The sequence below is a fragment of the Taudactylus pleione genome, unplaced genomic scaffold (genome assembly GCF_031769625.1).
Source record: "Taudactylus pleione unplaced genomic scaffold, aTauple2 ptg000276l, whole genome shotgun sequence".
Classification (NCBI taxonomy): Eukaryota; Metazoa; Chordata; class Amphibia; order Anura; family Myobatrachidae; genus Taudactylus; species Taudactylus pleione.
The window spans coordinates 11,086,334-11,105,616 of record NW_028284678.1 but is presented as its reverse complement, the minus strand read 5'-3'; the positions used below and the strand labels follow the sequence as shown (position 1 = coordinate 11,105,616).

Here is a 19,283-nt window from a genome sequence, read left to right as displayed (position 1 = left end):
GTTTATAAAAAAAATGATGTAGGGTCCCCCCAAAAAGCATAACCAGCCCCGGACTGCTCAGCCAGTTCTGGTTCCAAAAATAATGGGGAACAAAATGAGTAGTGTTCCACAGTAATTTAGGAACCAGCACCAGGCTGCAGGGCCAGTCCTGGTTTTATATATAGAGGGGAAAAAATTGCGTAGGGGTCCCCCTATATTTAAAACCAGCATCGGACCCAAACCGACCGGGGTGTACTGCCACAGCCAGGAGACCCTATCACCGGGGCTCCATCGCCAAATCATTCACACCACAAGCCGGTAAGGCCAATACGGGGATCTCAGGGGAGGTGGGGGACCCCACAAGAAGGGGTCCCCCCTCTCCCGAAACCCCAGGCTTTGTCTGAAGCCCGGGGCTCTTCCCCGCATCCCTGGGCTGTGTGGGTACGGTGGTGATAAAGTGTTAAATAGTAGTACACTATTGTATTTTACAGTGGAACTACAGGTGCCAGCATGCCTGCCCTTTGGCACTTGTGGAACTACAAGTGCCAGCAGGTGACCAGCACCCGTACCGCCACTGTAAAATAAATAGTGAGAGAACTCTCTCCCAAACTCACCAGAATTTGCCTTTAGTAAATTTGCGAGATGAAAAACATGTCTAAACACACCTGAGATTGTCATCTCGATCAGACTCGATCCTTAGTAAATTTACCCCCTAGTGTTGAATTTACCAGGGAAAGTGATTGAGACCCCAAAAAGTTATGTATACATGTGAAGTCCAAGTACCCAGCAGTACCATAGCAATTGATGATAACATATTATCATACCCCTATGTAACAAAAACATTGTTTAAATAAGCTATGGTTCGAAAAACGGCAACATCCTCTATGACACAATATATGGCCTGAGCACTACAGAATTGTGCAGCTTTTTATTTTTTTATTTTATCTGCTCCTATATTAGTCATGTACAAGTATTAATTGGTGCATTGGGAACGACTCCATCCAAAGAACCCAAAGTTTAGGTAAATGAATGGATAACTACGCTTAATAAATAAAATATTTAAAAACTTGGCCTTCGGTCCATGATTTATAACATAATAACTATATTATTAGATTACAGCACTAATAATTCTGGTACCATATGTAAAGAACTTCTCTCTCTTATAGTTTGCCAGTAAAACTACAAGGGAGTGGGCACCCGGGAGAATCTCTTACACTTGTCAAACAAATGCCCAGCGCGGAAAACTATTTGTGAGCGTATTCTATCGTGATCTTGTTGATGATGTGTTGGTGCTGGAACCCTTGATGCCATTAGGAAAAATGATGGGGCTAGGTCACATTTCCTCATGATTCAAATTGTTTATTTGGGAACACTTCATAAATGAGAAAGTTAAACTGTTCAATACATCTCTCCGGGGCGGGAGGCACTATACTCCAAAAGGCGGCCAAACCTCTGAAAATGCAGGTTGTCTGAAGTTTGACCGCTTTCCCCGTATGCATCAAGCTCCGGAAAGCGGAACTTTACAGAGCTTGTTCCACATAGGCAATGCCGTCTATAGAGGGCGTTGCCTATTAGAAGCCTATGGTTTCTTTTTGCTTTGTTCCCTGAGAGGAATCCTATAGGATCACCCTCCCAGTGTTCCCCGCGGCTCGCGTGTCGGCCAGCGGATGTGCAGAAGGACTCCTGGGTCATAAACCTGGAAGGCCAGTCATCGCAAAGGACCATTCTTTCCAAAAGAGCTGTCCTTTGGGCATAGGTATGAAATACTGCTGGACCTATGTCCGGCGGTTGAAATCCTGACGCCGGAAGACCGGCAGCAGTGCAGAACCCGACAGCTAATAAAGTGAGTATAACTAACCCTCCCCCCCCCAACCCTAACCCTCCCCCCTCCTAACCCTAACCCTTCCTTAGGGGTGCCTAAACCTAACCTCCCCCCTAGTGCCTAACCCTAACCACTCCCCTGGGGTGCCTAAACCTAACCCCACCCATCCCCGCAGCCTAAACCTAAGTCTCCCTTCCAGTAGCCTGACCCTAACCCTCCCGGGGGGGTGCCTAATCCTAAATCCCTCCAGGAGCCTTTAAACTAACACCCCCTCCCCCTCCCGCATGGCTGTCTGCTTACCTTCATTCTGTATGCCGGGCGTCGTGCTCCCGGCGAAGGTATAATAAAAGGCGTCGAGACTTCGACGCCTGTCATTAGTTTCCTGCCGGGATTTGACGGGCGGGAAGCCGGCGGTCGGCATTTCGACCGTCAGCTTCCTGACTGCGATTTGTGATTTTTAATTGCATTTGTACGTGCATACCGGTGTACTCCAGTATTCACGCGATCAGTGGCGGGCTGTATCGCATCCATATCGTGATGCTTCATGCATCCCACCCTGGGCCCGATACGTTGTTGAACGCAAAGTAGCCGTACATGCTCTGCACTATGCGTACAGAAAAAGATGCATATATGCGTATGTACACAAACAAACCTACGTACAACTCCCCATCCGCCACTTTGTGTATAATTGCATTTTACCATCATTTATTATAATTCTAATATATATATATATATATATTTTTTTTGAGTGGTGTTACCCTTTTAATGCCATACATTTTATAGTTCCGCGTGTTCCAGGTTGCCTTTTTTTTCTTTAGACCGTTCAGGGTTAAAGAGAGAGTAAAACGTGCCCATTTCCATTTGATGAGTTTGTTGGTTCTGTTACAGTTTATGCAGTTCCTAGAGGGACATCCCTACTGAAAACTGACTCACAGATGACTGCTGGCACTGAGCAAGCGTGATGTGTTACCGTGCAGTATGGTTTCAGTGGGAAAAACATTGGCACAATCCCGCGCACCGAAAAATAAATGAATATCCAACGTACAATAATTCAAATTTGATTAAGTAAATGTGAAAGACGTTTATTCTCTGCAGTCACATTCCCAGTATGTTCCTATTAACTATACGGAATTTCTTCTTCATCTTTGTAAAGAGCCAGATTTTTGTTCCTATTACCACCAATAAAGGGGGGAAAAAATCATCCCAGGGATTTCCGTAGCTTTTGTGCTGTTTTAACTGTATGATTACCCTAAATTGGTAAATTTCATTGCACGTTCTAAAGAATCTGGAACATTTTGTGATCTGGTGCAGATTTAACAAGAGTAACACATCGCTGAGCAGCGCACATACTGTTGTACTTTCTCCTGATGTTCCATTGCCATGTCATCATCCCTGCCTGTCCTAGAACTTACTATGGGGGTAATTCAATTAGCATCAATGGCTGTAAGCGCCGGCACTCTGGCACCTTCTAGGCACCGAGATCGCACATTTCCCCTGCACTGCGTAGAATTGCAAAGGAAAATGTTGGGGTACTGTAATTCTCGGTGACCTGTGCAGCCACACATCACTATTGCTGAGAACTGAAGTGCCTCCTATATCTTGCTTTCCGTAACGTTACTGCCTCATTTCTGTATATGTAACATCTTTGAACTATTTTTTTTTTTTTTGTTCAGATTGCTTTCTTTCTGGCTTACATCTACAGTTAGGTGCATAAATATTGGGCCATTGACAGAATTTTCATATTTTGGCCTCTATTCACCACCACAATGGCTTTGAAATGAAACAAACAAGATGTGCTTTAACTGCAGACTTTCAGGTTTAATTTGAGGGTAATTACATCCAAATCAGGTGAACGGTGTAGGAATTACAACGGTTTCTATATGTGCCTCCCACTTTTTAAGGGGCTAAAAGTAATGGGACTATCAACTCAGAAGCTATTTCATGGACAGGTGTGGGCTATTCCCTCATTATTTCATTATCAATTAAGCAGGTAAAAAGTCTGAAGTTGATTCTGGGTGTGACATTTGCATTTGGAATCAGTTGCTGTCGACTCTCAATATGAGATCCAAAGAGCTGTCACTATCAGTGAAGCAAGCCATCATTGGGCTGAAAAATCAAAACAAACCCATCAGAGAGATAGCAAAAACATTAGGTGTGGCCAAATCAACTGTTTGGAACATTCTTAAAAAGAAAGAACGCACCCAAGAGCTCAGCAACACCAAAAGACTCGGAAGACCACGGAAAACAACTGTGGTGGATGACAGAAGAATTATTTCCCTGGTGAAGAAAAACCCCTTCATAACAGTTGGCCAAATCAAGAACACTCTCCAGGAGGTAGGTGTATGTGTGCCACAGTCAACAATCAAGTGAAGACTTCACAAGAGTGAATATAGAGGGTTCACCACAAGATGTAAACCATTGGTGAGCCTCAAAAACTGGAAGACCAGATTAGAGTTTGCCAAACAACATCTAAAAAAGCCATTATAGTTCTGGAACAACATCCTATGGACAGATGAGACAAAGATCAACTTGTACCAGAGTGATGGGAAGAGAAGAGTATGGAGAAGAAAAGGAACTGCTCATGATCCAAAACATACCACCTCATCAGTGAAGCATGGTGGTGGTAGTGTCATGGCGTGGGCATGTATGGCTGCCAATGGAACTGGTTCCCTTGTATTTATTGATGATGTGACTGCTGACAAAAGCAGCAGAATGAATTCTGAAGTGTTTCGGGCAATATTATATGCTCATATTCAGTCAAATGCTTCAGAACTCATTGGACGGCGCTTCACAGTGCAGATGGATAATGACCCGAAGCATACTGCAAAAGCAACCAAAGAGTTTTTTAAGGCTAAAAAGTGGAATGTTATGCAATGGCCAAGTCAATCCCCTGACCTGAATCCGATTGAGCATGCATTTCACTTGATGAAGACAAAACTGAAGGGAAAATGCCCTAAGAACAAGCAGGAACTGAAGACATTTGCAGTAGAGGCCTGGCAGAGCATCACCAGGGATGAAACCCAGCGTCTGGTGATGTCTATGCGTTCCAGACTTCAGGCTGTAATTGCCTGCAAAGGATTTGCAACAAAGTATTAAAAAGTGAAAGTTAGATTTAGGATTGTTTAGTTTGTCCCATTACTTTTGGCCCCTTAAAAAGTGGGAGGCACATATAGAAACCGTTGTAATTCCTACACCGTTCAGCTGATTTGGATGTAATTACCCTCAAATTAAATCTGAAAGTCTGCAGTTAAAGCACATCGTGTTTGTTTCATTTCAAAGCCATTGTGGTGGTGAATAGAGGCCAAAATATGAAAATTCTGTCAATGTCCCAATATTTATGCACCTGACTGTATGTGTTTTATACCGCAGTGTATTTAATTATATTGTTATATATATATATATATATATATATATATATATGCACAAACAAATAAATATACACAGATGTGTCCTTATACATCTTTCCTGTAGTCGTGCTAAAAAGCCCCTCTCAGCGCACCAGGTCCTGTGAGACTCTGGTAGCATCGGGCGCAATGTGATGCGTCTGGGACGCACCAGAAGACTGTGCTGATTAATTTGATATGTGACACTTGTATATCTGTATGTGACTGAGGGCCTGATTCAGAAAGGAAAGCAAGTGAGAGAACACACGGACCCAGACACTGAGAAAATATGCTAATCAATGCATACGCCTGGCAACTGCAGCACAAGATGCAGACGCCCAGCAATATATAATGCTGTCCACCTCCCTTTACTCACAGCCTGAGTGGTCCGCAAGATAGCGGTAACATCGAGAACCATCAAACACATTAGCATAATAGTGATTGACCTAACCTCACTCTTCCTGCACGCAGTGAGCGCTCAGGCTGCGTAGGACCTCACAATGGCTAATTTATGCACGGCCGTGCAACGGCATACAAACGCACTGGCACGTCTGCGTTTGGCCGACCACCCCCCCTGTTACCACCCACAAACGGCACTTCCTGTCAATCAATATCTGAATGGTCTGCGTACACACTGCGTGTAGTCTGCGTACCCTTACCCGATCGCACTGGCTAGTTTGCGCATGCTCAGAGCGATGCATGTGCAGTGTGAAAACATCGGGCGAATGCGTGTGCGCTCTCACTTGCGTTTCTTGCTGAAGCAGGCCCTGAGTCTCTGACTCTGTATACGAAGTGCTACAATGTAGCGGCCGCAACTTTTTTCCTTTCGTATTCAGACTCCGTCGCACACAGATATACAAGTGTCACATATCGCATTAATCAGTACAGTCTCCCATATACAGGCTCAGTCACACACAGATATACAGGTGTCACATATCACATTAATCTGTGCAGTCTCCCATATACAGACTCAGTCACACACAGATATACAGGTATCACATATCACATTAATCAGTGCAGTCTCCCATATACAGGCTCAGTCACACACAGATATACAGGTGTCACATATCACATTAATCAGTGCAGTCTCCCATATACAGGCTCAGTCACACACAGATATACAGGTGTCACATATCACATTAATCAGTACAGTCTCCCATATGCCGGCTCAGTCACACACAGATATACAGGTGTCACATATCACATTAATCAGCGCAGTCTCCCATATACAGGCTCCGTCACACACAGATATACAGGTGTCACATATCACATTAATCAACGCAGTCTCCCATATACAGGCTCCGTCACAAACAGATATACAGGTCTCACATATCACATTAATCAGCGCAGTCTCCCATATACAGGCTCAGTCACACACAGATATACAAGTGTCACATATCACATTAATCAGTGCAGTCTCCCATATACAGACTCAGTCACACACAGATATACAGGTGTCACATATCACATTACTCAGCGCAGTCTCCCATATACAGGCTCCGTCACAAACAGATATACAGGTGTCACATATCACATTAATCAGCGCAGTCTCCCATATACAGGCTCCGTCACACACAGATATACAAGTGTCACATATCACATTAATCAGTGCAGTCTCCTATATACAGGCTCAGTCACACACAGATATACAGGTGTCACATATCACATTAATCAGCGCAGTCTCCCATATACAGGCTCCGTCACACACAGATATACAAGTGTCACATATCGCATTAATCAGTGCAGTCTCCCATATACAGGCTCAGTCACACACAGATATACAGGTGTCACATATCACATTAATCAGTACAGTCTCCCATATACAGGCTCAGTCACACACAGATATACAGGTGTCATGTATCACATTAATCAGTGCAGTCTCCCATATACAGGCTCAGTCACACACAGATATACAGGTGTCACGTATCACATTACTCAGTGCAGTCTCCCATATACAGATAGTCACACACAGATATACAAGTGTCACATATCACATTAATCAGTGCAGTCTCCCATATACAGGCTCAGTCACACACAGATATACAGGTGTCACATATCACATTAATCAGTGCAGTCTCCCATATACAGGCTCAGTAACACACAGATATACAGGTGTCACATATCACATTAAGCAGTGCAGTCTCACATATACAGGCTCAGTCACACACAGATATACAGGTGTCATGTATCACATTAATCAGTGCAGTCTCCCATATACAGGCTCAGTCACACACAGATATACAGGTGTCACATATCACATTACTCAGTGCAGTCTCCCATATACAGATAGTCACACACAGATATACAAGTGTCACATATCACATTAATCAGTGCAGTCTCCCATATACAGGCTCCGTCACACACAGATATACAAGTGTCACATATCACATTAATCAGCGCAGTCTCCCATATACAGACTCAGTCACACACAGATATACAGGTGTCACATATCACATTACTCAGAGCAGGCTCCCATATACAGGCTCAGTAACACACAGATATACAGGTGTCACATATCACATTATTCAGTGCAGTCTCCCATATACAGGCTCAGGAGCACACATATATACAAGTGTCACATATCACATTAATCAGCACAGTCTCCCATATGCAGGCTCCGTCACAAACAGAGATATACAGGTGTCACATATCACATTAATCAGCACAGTCTCCCATATACAGGCTCAGTCACACACAGATATACAGGTGTCACATATCACATTAATCAGTGCAGTCTCCCATATACAGGCTCTGTCACACACAGATATACAAGTGTTACATATCACATTAATCATCACAGTCTGCTGATGCAACTAAGATGGATTTTCGGCAAGAAAAGACGCCCGGCGCTAGCAGAGTAGCACGGGACCTGGCGGCTCACTCATGTTGGGAAAGTCGCACTGCGTGGAGTATTGAGGTCAGATGTATGAGGACACACCTGTATATATTAAATATAATGTGTGTGTACAAACTGATTTATTAAACTTGTCTAATATAAGTGTCACTTCATTTTGGTGCGTTGGTGACTGGGGAACCACGACAGTAAAAAGGCCGTGGCCCCAGCTTGTCCCTCTTCTCTTATACATCACGTGTGTTGTTTGCGTGTAGGTCTCCACCAGCGGCTCTGATGTCTGTCCTGGCTGTTCAGGAAGATTTAGTTGAAAGTCTGCTAGAAGGAATCCAAGTGGGAGAGTTTGCCATAATCCAGCCACTAAAAGAAGAGTTCTGCTTTGTTCTCGGTTATCTTCTTACTTGGAAACTGATTCTGACTTTCTTCAAGGCTGCATCATCTCAAGTATGTTATTATTACTATCTATATTGACTTTCCGCCCTCCGCACCGGGTTCTGTGCATCTTAAATCAGACAGTGGTATGCTGGCTGCAGATCATATTCGGAGTACACACTGGGGTCACTTGTTCTGTGCAAAATTACATTTATCAGAAGTGAAGGCACGGGCTGGGTGACACTATCATTTCATTAGACAGCTGAGTTGCTGACTGAGGAGTAAATAAATAGCCCTGAAGAGGCAGAAGATGAAGTATACATAGATCAGGGCTTGACAAATGTTTCTAAAACCTAGGAGCCAGGATGAAATGTAGAAGCCAGACCCCCCCTTCCCCTGGGGCAGCATTACTGAGCACCTACGCCCCGGGCAGCCAACCCCCATGGCCGCACTGCTAACAGGGTACCCCAGATAACCACCCTCCCACAGCCACGTTACTGAGCAGCTAACCCGCCTCTCCAGGCAACCAACCCCCAGAAAGACCACACCTCCGCAGCCAAAAAACCCAGGCAAGCAAAGCCACCGCTGGCAGTGGCCGAACTAGAGCGTAGTAGGCCCAGGTGCAAGAATATGCTTTGGGCACCCCTATGCAGTGTCCCCAGTAGTGGTCCGCCTATGCAGTGCCCCCAGAAGTGGTCCCCCCTATGCATTGCCCCCCAGTAGTAGTCCCCCCTATACACTGCCCCCAGTAGTAGTCCCCCCTATACACTGCCCCCAGTAGTAGTCCCCACTATACATTGCCCCTAGTAGTGCCCCCCCTATACAGTTGCCTAGTAGCAATCCCCCCCTTATGCAGTGCCTCCAGTAATGGCCCCCTTATACAGTGCACCCAGTTAGTGGTTTCCCCTTTAATCAGTTCCCGAAGAAGTGGTCCCCCCTATGCATTGCCCCCAGTAGTTGTCCCCCCCAGTAGTAGCCCCCCCTATACAGTACCCCCAGTAGTAGTCCCCCCCTATACAGTACCCCCAGTACAGTCCCCCCATGCAGTGACCCCAGTAGTAGTCCCCCCCTATGCAGTGACCCCAGTAGTAGTTCCCGCTATGCAATGACCCCAGTAGTTGTCCCCCCCAGTAGTAGTCCCCCCTTATACAGTATCGCCAGCAGTAGTCCCCCCTATGCAGTGACCCCAGTAGTAGTCCCCCCTATGCAGTGACCCCAGTAGTAGTTCCCGCTATGCATTGCCCCCAGTAGTTGTCCCCCCCAGTAGTAGTCCCCCCTTATACAGTATCGCCAGCAGTAGTCCCCCCTATGCAGTGACCCCAGTAGTAGTTCCCACTATGCATTGCTCCTAGTAGCGGCCCCATCCTGTACAGTGCCCCAGTAGTGGCCACCCCCACCTATGCAGTGCCCCCTGTAGCAACCACCCCCCCTATGCAGTGCCCCTTACACACACAAAAAAAAACACAACTCACCTGATCCCCGCTCCTGCCGGCGACCGCCGCTGTCTGCTCTTCCCGCTCTGCACTATGGGAGAGACGTAATGACGTCTCTTCCATTACCTGCTGTGGGGGAAACCGGAAGGCGGAGCTAATGAGTGAGCTCCAGCCGGCTCACTCTGTGGACGCAACAGCCAATGAGAGTCTGACTGCTGGCGGCGGTGTGTTTGTTACTCTATAGTGTGGTCCGCGCTTTGCACTACACTAGCAGCGGCAGGGGTTGCTGCAAATCTGGACGCCAGGCAGCAAAATCTGGTTGCCATGGCGACCTGGCCCCCGGGTTTTGTCGAGCCCTGACGTAGATTAATGATGGTAGCAATTGTGTATGTGAAATTAAACAGAGTAGAAAATGCCTAAATTACTGGCTAAATGTTTTTGTAAATCTGTTTTTTATGGTATATTGGACAGAAGCCCACTTGTAGTAGCCTGTAATCAGTATTGCGCTAACATTGGCCTAGTAACAGGCTCAAGATTTCTGAATGCTCCCATTATAATTTCAGCAGCTAATAAAGGTAATTTCACATGTTTGCTATGCTGTGTGATACTATAGGTGAAAGAAAATGTATGTATGTGTATATACAGATGTGTCCTTGCTCATCTAGCATTAATACGCCATGTCTGGCATGAGTGAGCCGTCGGGTCCTGTGCAACTCTGGCGATGACGTGACTAGGACGCAACAGCAGACTGTGCTGATTAATATATGATATGTGACACTTGTATACAGGGGCGTTTTAAGAGAGGAGGGGACCCGTGTTCAGCCTCCGTTTGGGCCCCTCCTCTCTGTTGGCGGCTCAGCGTGGCACTTTAAGCGATGTAGATTCTGGCTTCATGCCAGAATCTACTGCACATGCGCGGATCTCCGGGAAAATGGCGCCCGTGCCTACTTTCCTGGGGACATCTTTTCTGCCCATGCGCACATCACTGGAAAAATGGCCGCCGTCATTTTCCCAGTTAGTGTTTGCTGCTCTGCAGCGCCGATCTGGCGCTGTGGAGCAGCACTTCGGAAATCGGCGGAAAGGTAAGTATAATTACCTATAGGTGCAGGGTGTGGGCCCCCCTGGACCCAGGGGCCCGTGTGAACCGCACACCTTGCACCCATTATAAAGACGCCTATGCTTGTATATCTGTGTGCGACTGAGACTGTAAACACAACTTGGCGTGGAAAAAAAGCTGCGGCCGCTGCATTATAGCACTGCGCATGCTGCTTCAGAGACTCATTCGCATAAAGGCGTTGGGAACGGGATCCCGGTGGTTGGGATGCCAGCAGTCTCAATACTTACAGCGGCGTCCCGACAGTCAGAATCCCGACCCAACTGTGTAAGTACCCTAACCCACCCCCGCAGCTTAACCCTAACCCCATCCCCCAAACCTAATCCTCTCCCTAACCCTGGTTAGGATGCCAGCGGTCGGGATTCTGGTGCTGATTTTCTGAGCACCGGTTTCCTAACCGCCAGGTTGCTAACTGCATCCTGCACACAGATATGTGTCATATATCAAAGTAAACAGCACAGCCTCCTGTTATCGCATTGCGACATAGACGCTTCTCCAAAAAAAAAGAGACCAGGCGCTAGCAGAGTCTCATGAGACCTGGCGCCGGTTTTTATGCTTATTATTTTTCTTGTTTCCAAATATTGAGCATGGAGTTAACAATTATTAAGTTGCATACTTTACCTTTCCTGAGCTGTAATAAAGATGTGGTCAATTCTGGGATTCAGTGTGGCTCTTGTGTATAAGCGCTATGGGGGGTTTGCAATGATGCTTGTATGCTGGAAGAGTGGAGTCCTGGTGATTCCTATGGATGAGTTCAGTTAGGTGCCATCTTCGGGTTGGGTATGGGATGCCGGCTGTCAGAATTCCAACTGCGGCATCCGATTGCCAGAATCCCGACTCTCAAAGGTAAGTCTACTACTGATAACTCTTACCCCTAACCCTCCCTTCACGGGTGCCTAACCCTATCCTCCCCGCACCCTAAACCTAACCCTCCCCCGTTAGTGCCTAGCCCTCCCTCTAGTACCTAACCCCTATCCCTAACCCTCCCCCGTTAGTGCCTAACCCTCCCTCTAGTACCTAACCCCTATCCCTAACCCTCCCCCATTAGTGCCTAACCCTCCCTCTAATACCTAACCCCTATCCCTAACCCTCCCCCGTTAGTGCCTAACCCTCCCTCTAGTACCTAACCCCTATCCCTAACCCTCCCCTGTTAGTGCCTAACCCTCCCTCTAGTACCTAACCCCTATCCCTAACCCTCCCCCGTTAGTGCCTAACCCTCCCTCTAGTACCTAACCCCTATTCCTAACCCTTCCCTGTTAGTGCCTAACCCTCCCTCTAGTACCTAACCCCTATCCCTAACCCTCCCTCTAGTACCTAACCCCTATCCCTAACCCTGCCCTGTTAGTGCCTAACCCTTCCTCTAGTACCTAACCCCTATCCCTAACCCTTCCCTATTAGTGCCTAACCCTCCCTCCAGTACCTAACCCCTATCCCTAACCCTCCCCTGTTAGTGCCTAACCCTCCCTCCAGTACCTAACCCCTATCCCTAACCCTCCCCCGGTAGTACCTAACCCTCCCTCTAATACCTAACCCCTATCCCTAACCCTCCCTCTAGTACCTAACCCCTATCCCTAACCCTGCCCTGTTAGTGCCTAACCCTCCCTCTAGTACCTAACCCCTATCCCTAACCCTCCCGTTAGTGCCTAACCCTCCCTCTATCCCTAAACCTCCCCTGTTAGTGCCTAACCCTCCCACTAGTACCTAACCCCTATCCCTAACCCTCCCCCATTAGTGCCTAACCCTAAATCTAACCCCTGATACTTACCTTCTGGTTCCAGCAGTCGGTATAATGGGGCGGGGATCCCGACGGCTGTTGGGATTTCAGCGCCAGTATTTAGACCGTTGGCATCCCGTATAGCATCTTCCCCCGACTACATCCCCCATCTTCACTTACAGTTTTGACATCTTGGACATATGCCCGGCATACGCAAGTGCGCAGTGATGATGAGTCAAACAAAGAGGTCCACTTGCAAAAGATGTCTATAACACCAAGTACATGCAGATATATACATTTAGTGCCATGCATGCAATGCGAGAGCACTTACAGATGATTTGCATTGACCTCTAAGTGTGTACTGCTAAATGAGAAGTAAAAAGTGTTACCACCTGTTTCAGTTTCTATACTGATGAAATGTATAACAGATATATACCTATATTTTTTTTCACCAGCTACGAGCGCTCTATTCTCAGTATCTGCGGAAAACAAAGAGCTTAAATAAACTTCTTTACAACTTATTCAAGCTTATGCCTCACACACCCATTGTCCCGATACAAGCGAGCGACGCAGCTGGCAAGGACCTCAAAACTTTCTTTACCGAAGAGTTAAACTTAACTGTAAAAGGTGAGTGAAGGCTAATTACTGTAAGTAAGGACACTCTTATCCCCCGTAAATATCTGCTACTGGTTACCAACGCGTTTCGCCGAGGTATTATTGAAAGCAGTTATTTATTACTTTAACCCAACTTCTAAACTCTGCTTAGATGTTTGTGTGTGTCCTAATTTGGGTTCTCTGCGTCAAAACGTTCCGCAAAGGGGTGAATGGGCCATCTAAGGACCAGGGAAGGGATTGGGGTGCAGCTCACTAGCTTCCTGCTATCCTGATTTCTGAGAAAGTAAGGATACTAGTGAAACCCTCAGGCAGTCGCCTGATTAATGGTGCTAGTTTTCCTGAGAGAGGCATCTCCTCTGTTCCTCATTCTGCGTGATACTGGCAAATTTAGTATACATGAATGTCATGTAGAAAAAGATAAGCCCATATATCAAAGTTCTGGAGGTCCACCCAACTACAGGCTTATCCACTGCACACACCACTGATAACGGCATGTAGTCATTATGTTGACATTATAAATGTCGACAGTCCATGTAAGTGTTGGGCTACGTTTAGGGTTAGGCTTGAAAATTCGCTAAAACTCTAGGTCAGCATTCTGGCATTATACGTCCATATTGACATTCAGATCATGGCGTAATTCTGAATATCGGCTTTTTGTACCACGCCCCTGATGACATGCTATGTGCACCCAGTTTATCATTAGCAATATTCGTATTATATGGTTATGGTGAGACTTAACTGGAATGTACTATGTTTAAACCCTCTGACCAAGGCAAGTAAGTTAATCGAAATAGCAAGTAGAGTACTGAGAATATAAACCATGGAGAGCGATTTATGTAAAGTGCCAGCAATTGCTTATTTAGTACATATAGTGTAGACATCTGTACACTGGTGTTGTGTTTTGTTTTCTATCCAAAATGTGTCATCTCTGCGCTAATCCCAAACGTTGATAATACAGCGATTATCCGCCAAAAAGTAATCCGCAACATTTATTTCTCTCTCTTTATGTAAATAAGCCTTCATTCTAGCAACTGGAACCATGACAGCACACGTCCAAAACTATTAGAGAAATAGGATTACAAGAACGCTAACCCGCATGGGGTTAATAGAAGAAAGTGTTTTACGGAGAATGATAAAGGCCGGAATTGACTGAGATTAGAAAATCTCATGATCTCAGGAAGCTGGATTTGTGCATCCTGACATCATTATTTGTATAGACTCCTAATGTACTGTAGGAAATATATTCGCTTTAGCGCAAGCGTCAGAAAAAAAAACGTTACATTTTACTATGTGCTGTCCAAAAGTAACATTTATCAATTTATATGGAAATCAATTAGCACTGTAGATATTTACCATAAGGGTGTGTTGTTTGGGGGTGAGGGGCAGCAAATTACAATGCAGTTAAGATTTATTTTCCACAATTCTGTTTAAGATCGGATGCTCTCCTGGAAAATTGGTGATTCCAGAGGATAATAAAATGTGCTCGGCTACAGCCAGTCTAAATACTGTAAATTGTGCACATAGCTGATGGGTTACATTTTGAGGATTAGGGGTCTATGTACTAAGCAGTGAAAAGTGATAAGATGCCAACCAATCAGCTCCCAACTGTCATCTCACAGGCTGTGTTTGAAAAATGACAGTTGGGAGCTGATTGGCTGGAACCTTATCACTTCCTTATCACTTTTCACTCTGTCTCTTATCACTGCTTAGTACATAGACCCCATAGTTTTTAAAGGAGCTGTACTGGGCGCACCTAAAGGTTTAGGCAATTAGGGATTGTGTTCATGGTCCTCCCTCTTGGAAGCTCACTGATTGGTGAAGGTCTGGGAGGCGGGATGTTCGTTGATTGGTGCCATTGAAGGGGGCTGATCTATATACCCTGAGTCGGTCAGACTGCAGGTATGGCGCTCAGGATTTTTACTGTTAAGATCATGGTCTGTTAATCCTGCGTCCATCTCTCAGGCTCGGCCGCGCTGCAGTATGAGATTCCCCATTTGGCTTGCTGCGTGTATCACATCACCTTACAGGATTTACCAGCCATGGTCCGGCTGTGGTGGAACGGCTGCGAGAAGAGAATCTTCAGTGTGGTTGACAAATTCACCACCAAGTACGTCAGCGGCGTGCTGTCTTCTCAGGAAATAACCTCTGTACAGTGCAGCACGCAAGTCTTCGATGGCATGACTGTAAGTCCAGTTCCATGTTTATATACTGTTACCCCAGTGTTTCACCTCTGCTGTGTTCTCGCTCTGTTTGCGTCCTCTCCGTGCCACCCTCTGTAAGCTCACAGGCCTGTTTGTTACTCACTCACTTCAGCTGTGAATGTGCCACCAAGAGCTCTTCTGGCTTTAGCCTCACTTACACATATTCTTATATACGGCAGAAATACACAGGGGGAGATGTATCAAAGCTTCTAAAGAGTGGAGAAGTTTCCCATCTCAACTAAATACAGTAGCTTCTAGCTAGCATCTACGGGTATGCCTCCTACACTGTGGCTCAATCTCACGGCAAATAGCCCCCCTTGGCACGCCAGGTTCCTGGCAACTCGGCCGCGCAGTGCGTCTTCCTCGCGCAAAATGTGCATCTTGTTCACGTGAATAAAACAACTGGAAACAACAAAATTACTTTGCTAGACTGCGCTGATAAATGTGATGTGCGAGATTTATACATCTGTGTGCGACGTTTGCACATCTGTGTGCGACGTTTGTACATCTGTGTGCGACATTTGTACATCTGTGTGCGACTGAGTCTGAATCTGTATATGAAGTGCTACAATGCAGCAGTCGCTGCTTTTTCTCACGCCAAGTTCCGCTGCGCAATTCTATGTATTTAAAGCTATTTCCTGTGCAATTATAGTCACAACCCGGCATTTCTATTACACTTTTACAGTTTTCTGCTGCATCTGTGTTACACATAACACGCAACGTTTAAAGAAAGAGATGGCACATTACACCTCTCGGAGCGTCTGCTATGCCGGGCATCTTACGCCATATGGCTATAGACATTAGGGGTGTGAGGACATTCTGTATCAAGTATATTTTAGAACATGATAGGTGTTGACTGGTTGCTGTGGACACTTTTCCACTCTTCAGAAGCTTTGATACATATCCCAAATAGTAAAGCCAAGACAGGGATGGATTTAGGGGTCAGGCTGCCCCTAGGCACAATATTAATGGCCTCAATTTTATTATTTTCATTATTTTCATTTTGGCGATTGCCAGTATAGTAATAAAACAAGCCATGAGCTTTAACATTTCGTTGTATTTATAATTATGTAAATAGGGCAGTTTTACAGGGGGTTCCTTGTTGCTTTCAAAATTTGTTTCAAAACATTTTGGGCTGACACTAATAAAACAGCTGAGTGCCACCCCGACCCAGAAAGTGGCACCCCTGGGCACGTGTCTCATGGGAAATTCTCCACTGGCCAAGACGGCAGAGTTCCAGTTCTCATTGTTGCTGCAAAGGCTCAGGGGAACCATGGACTTCTCTCTCTTGCTGCTGGGGGGGGGGACAGAGTCTAATCCTGTGTTCACCGGGTTTGGATTTGTAAAATTTGTTATTTATTTTAATAAAAATGTTAGTTATTTATTTCTGTAATATGTACATCTGCTGTTGTGGTTAGCTTATGTTCATACATTAATATTCTTTTAACCTCGTGTGTTCTTAGGTGAAAGCACGTCCTACTACGCGGGAGGTAATAGCTACTTATTCTGTTGATGACATCTGTATTGAGCTCATTATTCTGCTGCCACAAAACTACCCCTTGGGTTCAATCGTTGTTGAAAGCGGCCGGCGAGTAGGCGTGGCCGTGCAGCAGTGGCGCAACTGGATGCTGCAGCTCAACACTTACCTGACGCACCAGGTGGGTACTATAAGCAAGTTATGTCACTTACACTAAGGAAATGACCATTCATGGTTTGGTTTTTAGGACCTACAGATGTGTCCTCACCTACTGGTTATTCATGTGGTGGCGCGAGACACATGGCAAAACGGAGACCCTCTTGGAGGAGTAGTGTACCATATTTTTTCTTCTATGTTTGGCAACTTTGTCAGAGGCTTTTTGCTGCGTCTGCGGCTATGTACTAGAGACGCCGGGGCTGCTGCAGATGTGTCCTCAGACATCTAGCTTCAGTACGCCTCGCAGAGCGACTTGCCCGGCGTGAGTGAGCCGCCAGGTCCCACGTTACTCTGATAGCGTTGGGCATCTTTATTTGCCGAAAATAAGTCTAAGTCGCACCAGCAGACTGCGCTGATTAATGTGATATGCGACGCTTGTATATCTGTACGCTACTGAGTCTGTATATGAAGCACAACGGAACTTGGGATGAAAAAAACTGCGGCCGCTACATTGTAGCACTTCGTATAGAGATTCAGAGACTCAGTCGCGCACAGATATACAAGTGTTGCAAATAAAATTAATCCGCACAGTCTGCTGGTTTGTCCTAGTCACATCGCATTGCGACTTAGACGCATTTTTGGCAAAAAAGGACGCACAGCGCTAGCAGAGACTCACAGAACCTGGCGCGCCAATAGGGGCTTTTTGGCATATTTGCAGCAAAGATGTGCAAGGACACATCTGTACTGTAACCGCAGAGGAATTCGTTTTACACACCTACAAAGTGTCAGAACAGAAGTTGGCGTGAAGAGAAGCCGCGGCCGCTCGCATCAACACCCTTTTTACACAGATTCAGATTCCATCGCACATAGATGTATAAAAGTCGCACATAAAATGAATCAGTGCAAGCTAGAAATCTAGCCTTGTCGCTCCCAGGTGTTTTATCTGTGCAAAAAAGCGCACAATTAAAGTGGGAGAGACTCCTGGTGCGGTACAGTCACGCGCTATTTGATGCGACTGAAGCAGCAGTAAGAAAAGACACATATGTATACACAGCACTGTACTGTGCAGAGTGTATACACAGAGGTGAGATTTCATCTGTATCTAATCTAGCACAATAAAAACACAGGCTCTGAGCAAAGTTAGGGGATTCTGTTTATATTCACTTTTACTTGTCCTCTGTCATTTTACATTCTCCTGATTTGCTCATCCCAGTTATGAATTCATATCACATCTCCAATCTGTTTTATTGTGAGGTAATTATCACACATGGGGCCTGATTAACAGTGGCACTGCAGGGCAGTGTTTCCCAAACTCATTCCTCAGGGAGCACTAACAGTGCATGTTTTCCAGGTCTCCTCACAGAATCACAAGGGAAATAATTAGTTCCACCTGTGGATCTTATAAAATGTGTCAGCCAGTAATGAATACACCTGTGCACCAGCTAGGAAAAATGGAATCCGCGCACTGTTAGAGCTCCCTCAGGAATGAGTTTTGGAAACACTGCTCTAGGGCAAGGAAAATGCTGCAGGGTCATTTGTACCTCTATTGAAGATAGGGAATGCACTACAGTATAAATATGATCATGCTTATATTCATTTGTCTGTTATAAAAAATACATGGGGAGAAAATGCTAGTGAACATTTAAATCCTGTTTGTAGTTCTTTAGAAAGTGTATATAATTCAGTGTAAACGCGTTTCGCCTCTCCACTACTTTTCCTCTTTTTGTCACTGTAGTATCATTTAGTGCACAGGTTCTCAAACTCCGTCCTCAGGACCCCAAACAGTGCATGTTTTCCAGGTCTTCTCACAGAATCAAAAGTGATGTAATTATCTCCACCTGTTGATCTTTTAATATGTGTCAGTGAGTAATGACTGCACCTGTGCACCTGCTGGGTGACCTGGAAAACGTGACCTGTGTGGGGTCCTGCGGACCGAGTTTGAGAACCACTGCTTTAGCATAACCATAATGTCGTTGCTTCCATCTAGTGAGCCTGGAGTTCTTAGAACTGTTCTGTTTTAGGAAAAGCCATGTTAATGATTTTAAGCTTGTTATAAAGTCATTACTAAACTGTATTACTACCGTACTCTTCTAGTGAGTGCAGTGATTCCTATAGAAAGGTGTGAAAATAAACCAAATAACTTATCATTGACTTTCATGTTTGACT

General features: G+C 45.5%; 1 protein-coding gene across 2 annotated transcripts in view; it reads left to right on the top strand.

The window, feature by feature from the left end:
* LTN1 (listerin E3 ubiquitin protein ligase 1) overlaps nt 1-19,283 on the top strand; it is a 125,647-nt gene that overhangs the window by 93,846 nt on the left and 12,518 nt on the right. For both annotated transcript variants that reach the window (XM_088481642.1, XM_088481641.1), the window contains exons 25-28: nt 8,293-8,479; nt 13,124-13,295; nt 15,246-15,466; nt 16,948-17,142. In XM_088481642.1, coding sequence (XP_088337768.1) covers nt 8,293-8,479; nt 13,124-13,295; nt 15,246-15,466; nt 16,948-17,142 — 775 coding nt within the window. The remainder of the gene's footprint in view (nt 1-8,292; nt 8,480-13,123; nt 13,296-15,245; nt 15,467-16,947; nt 17,143-19,283) is intronic.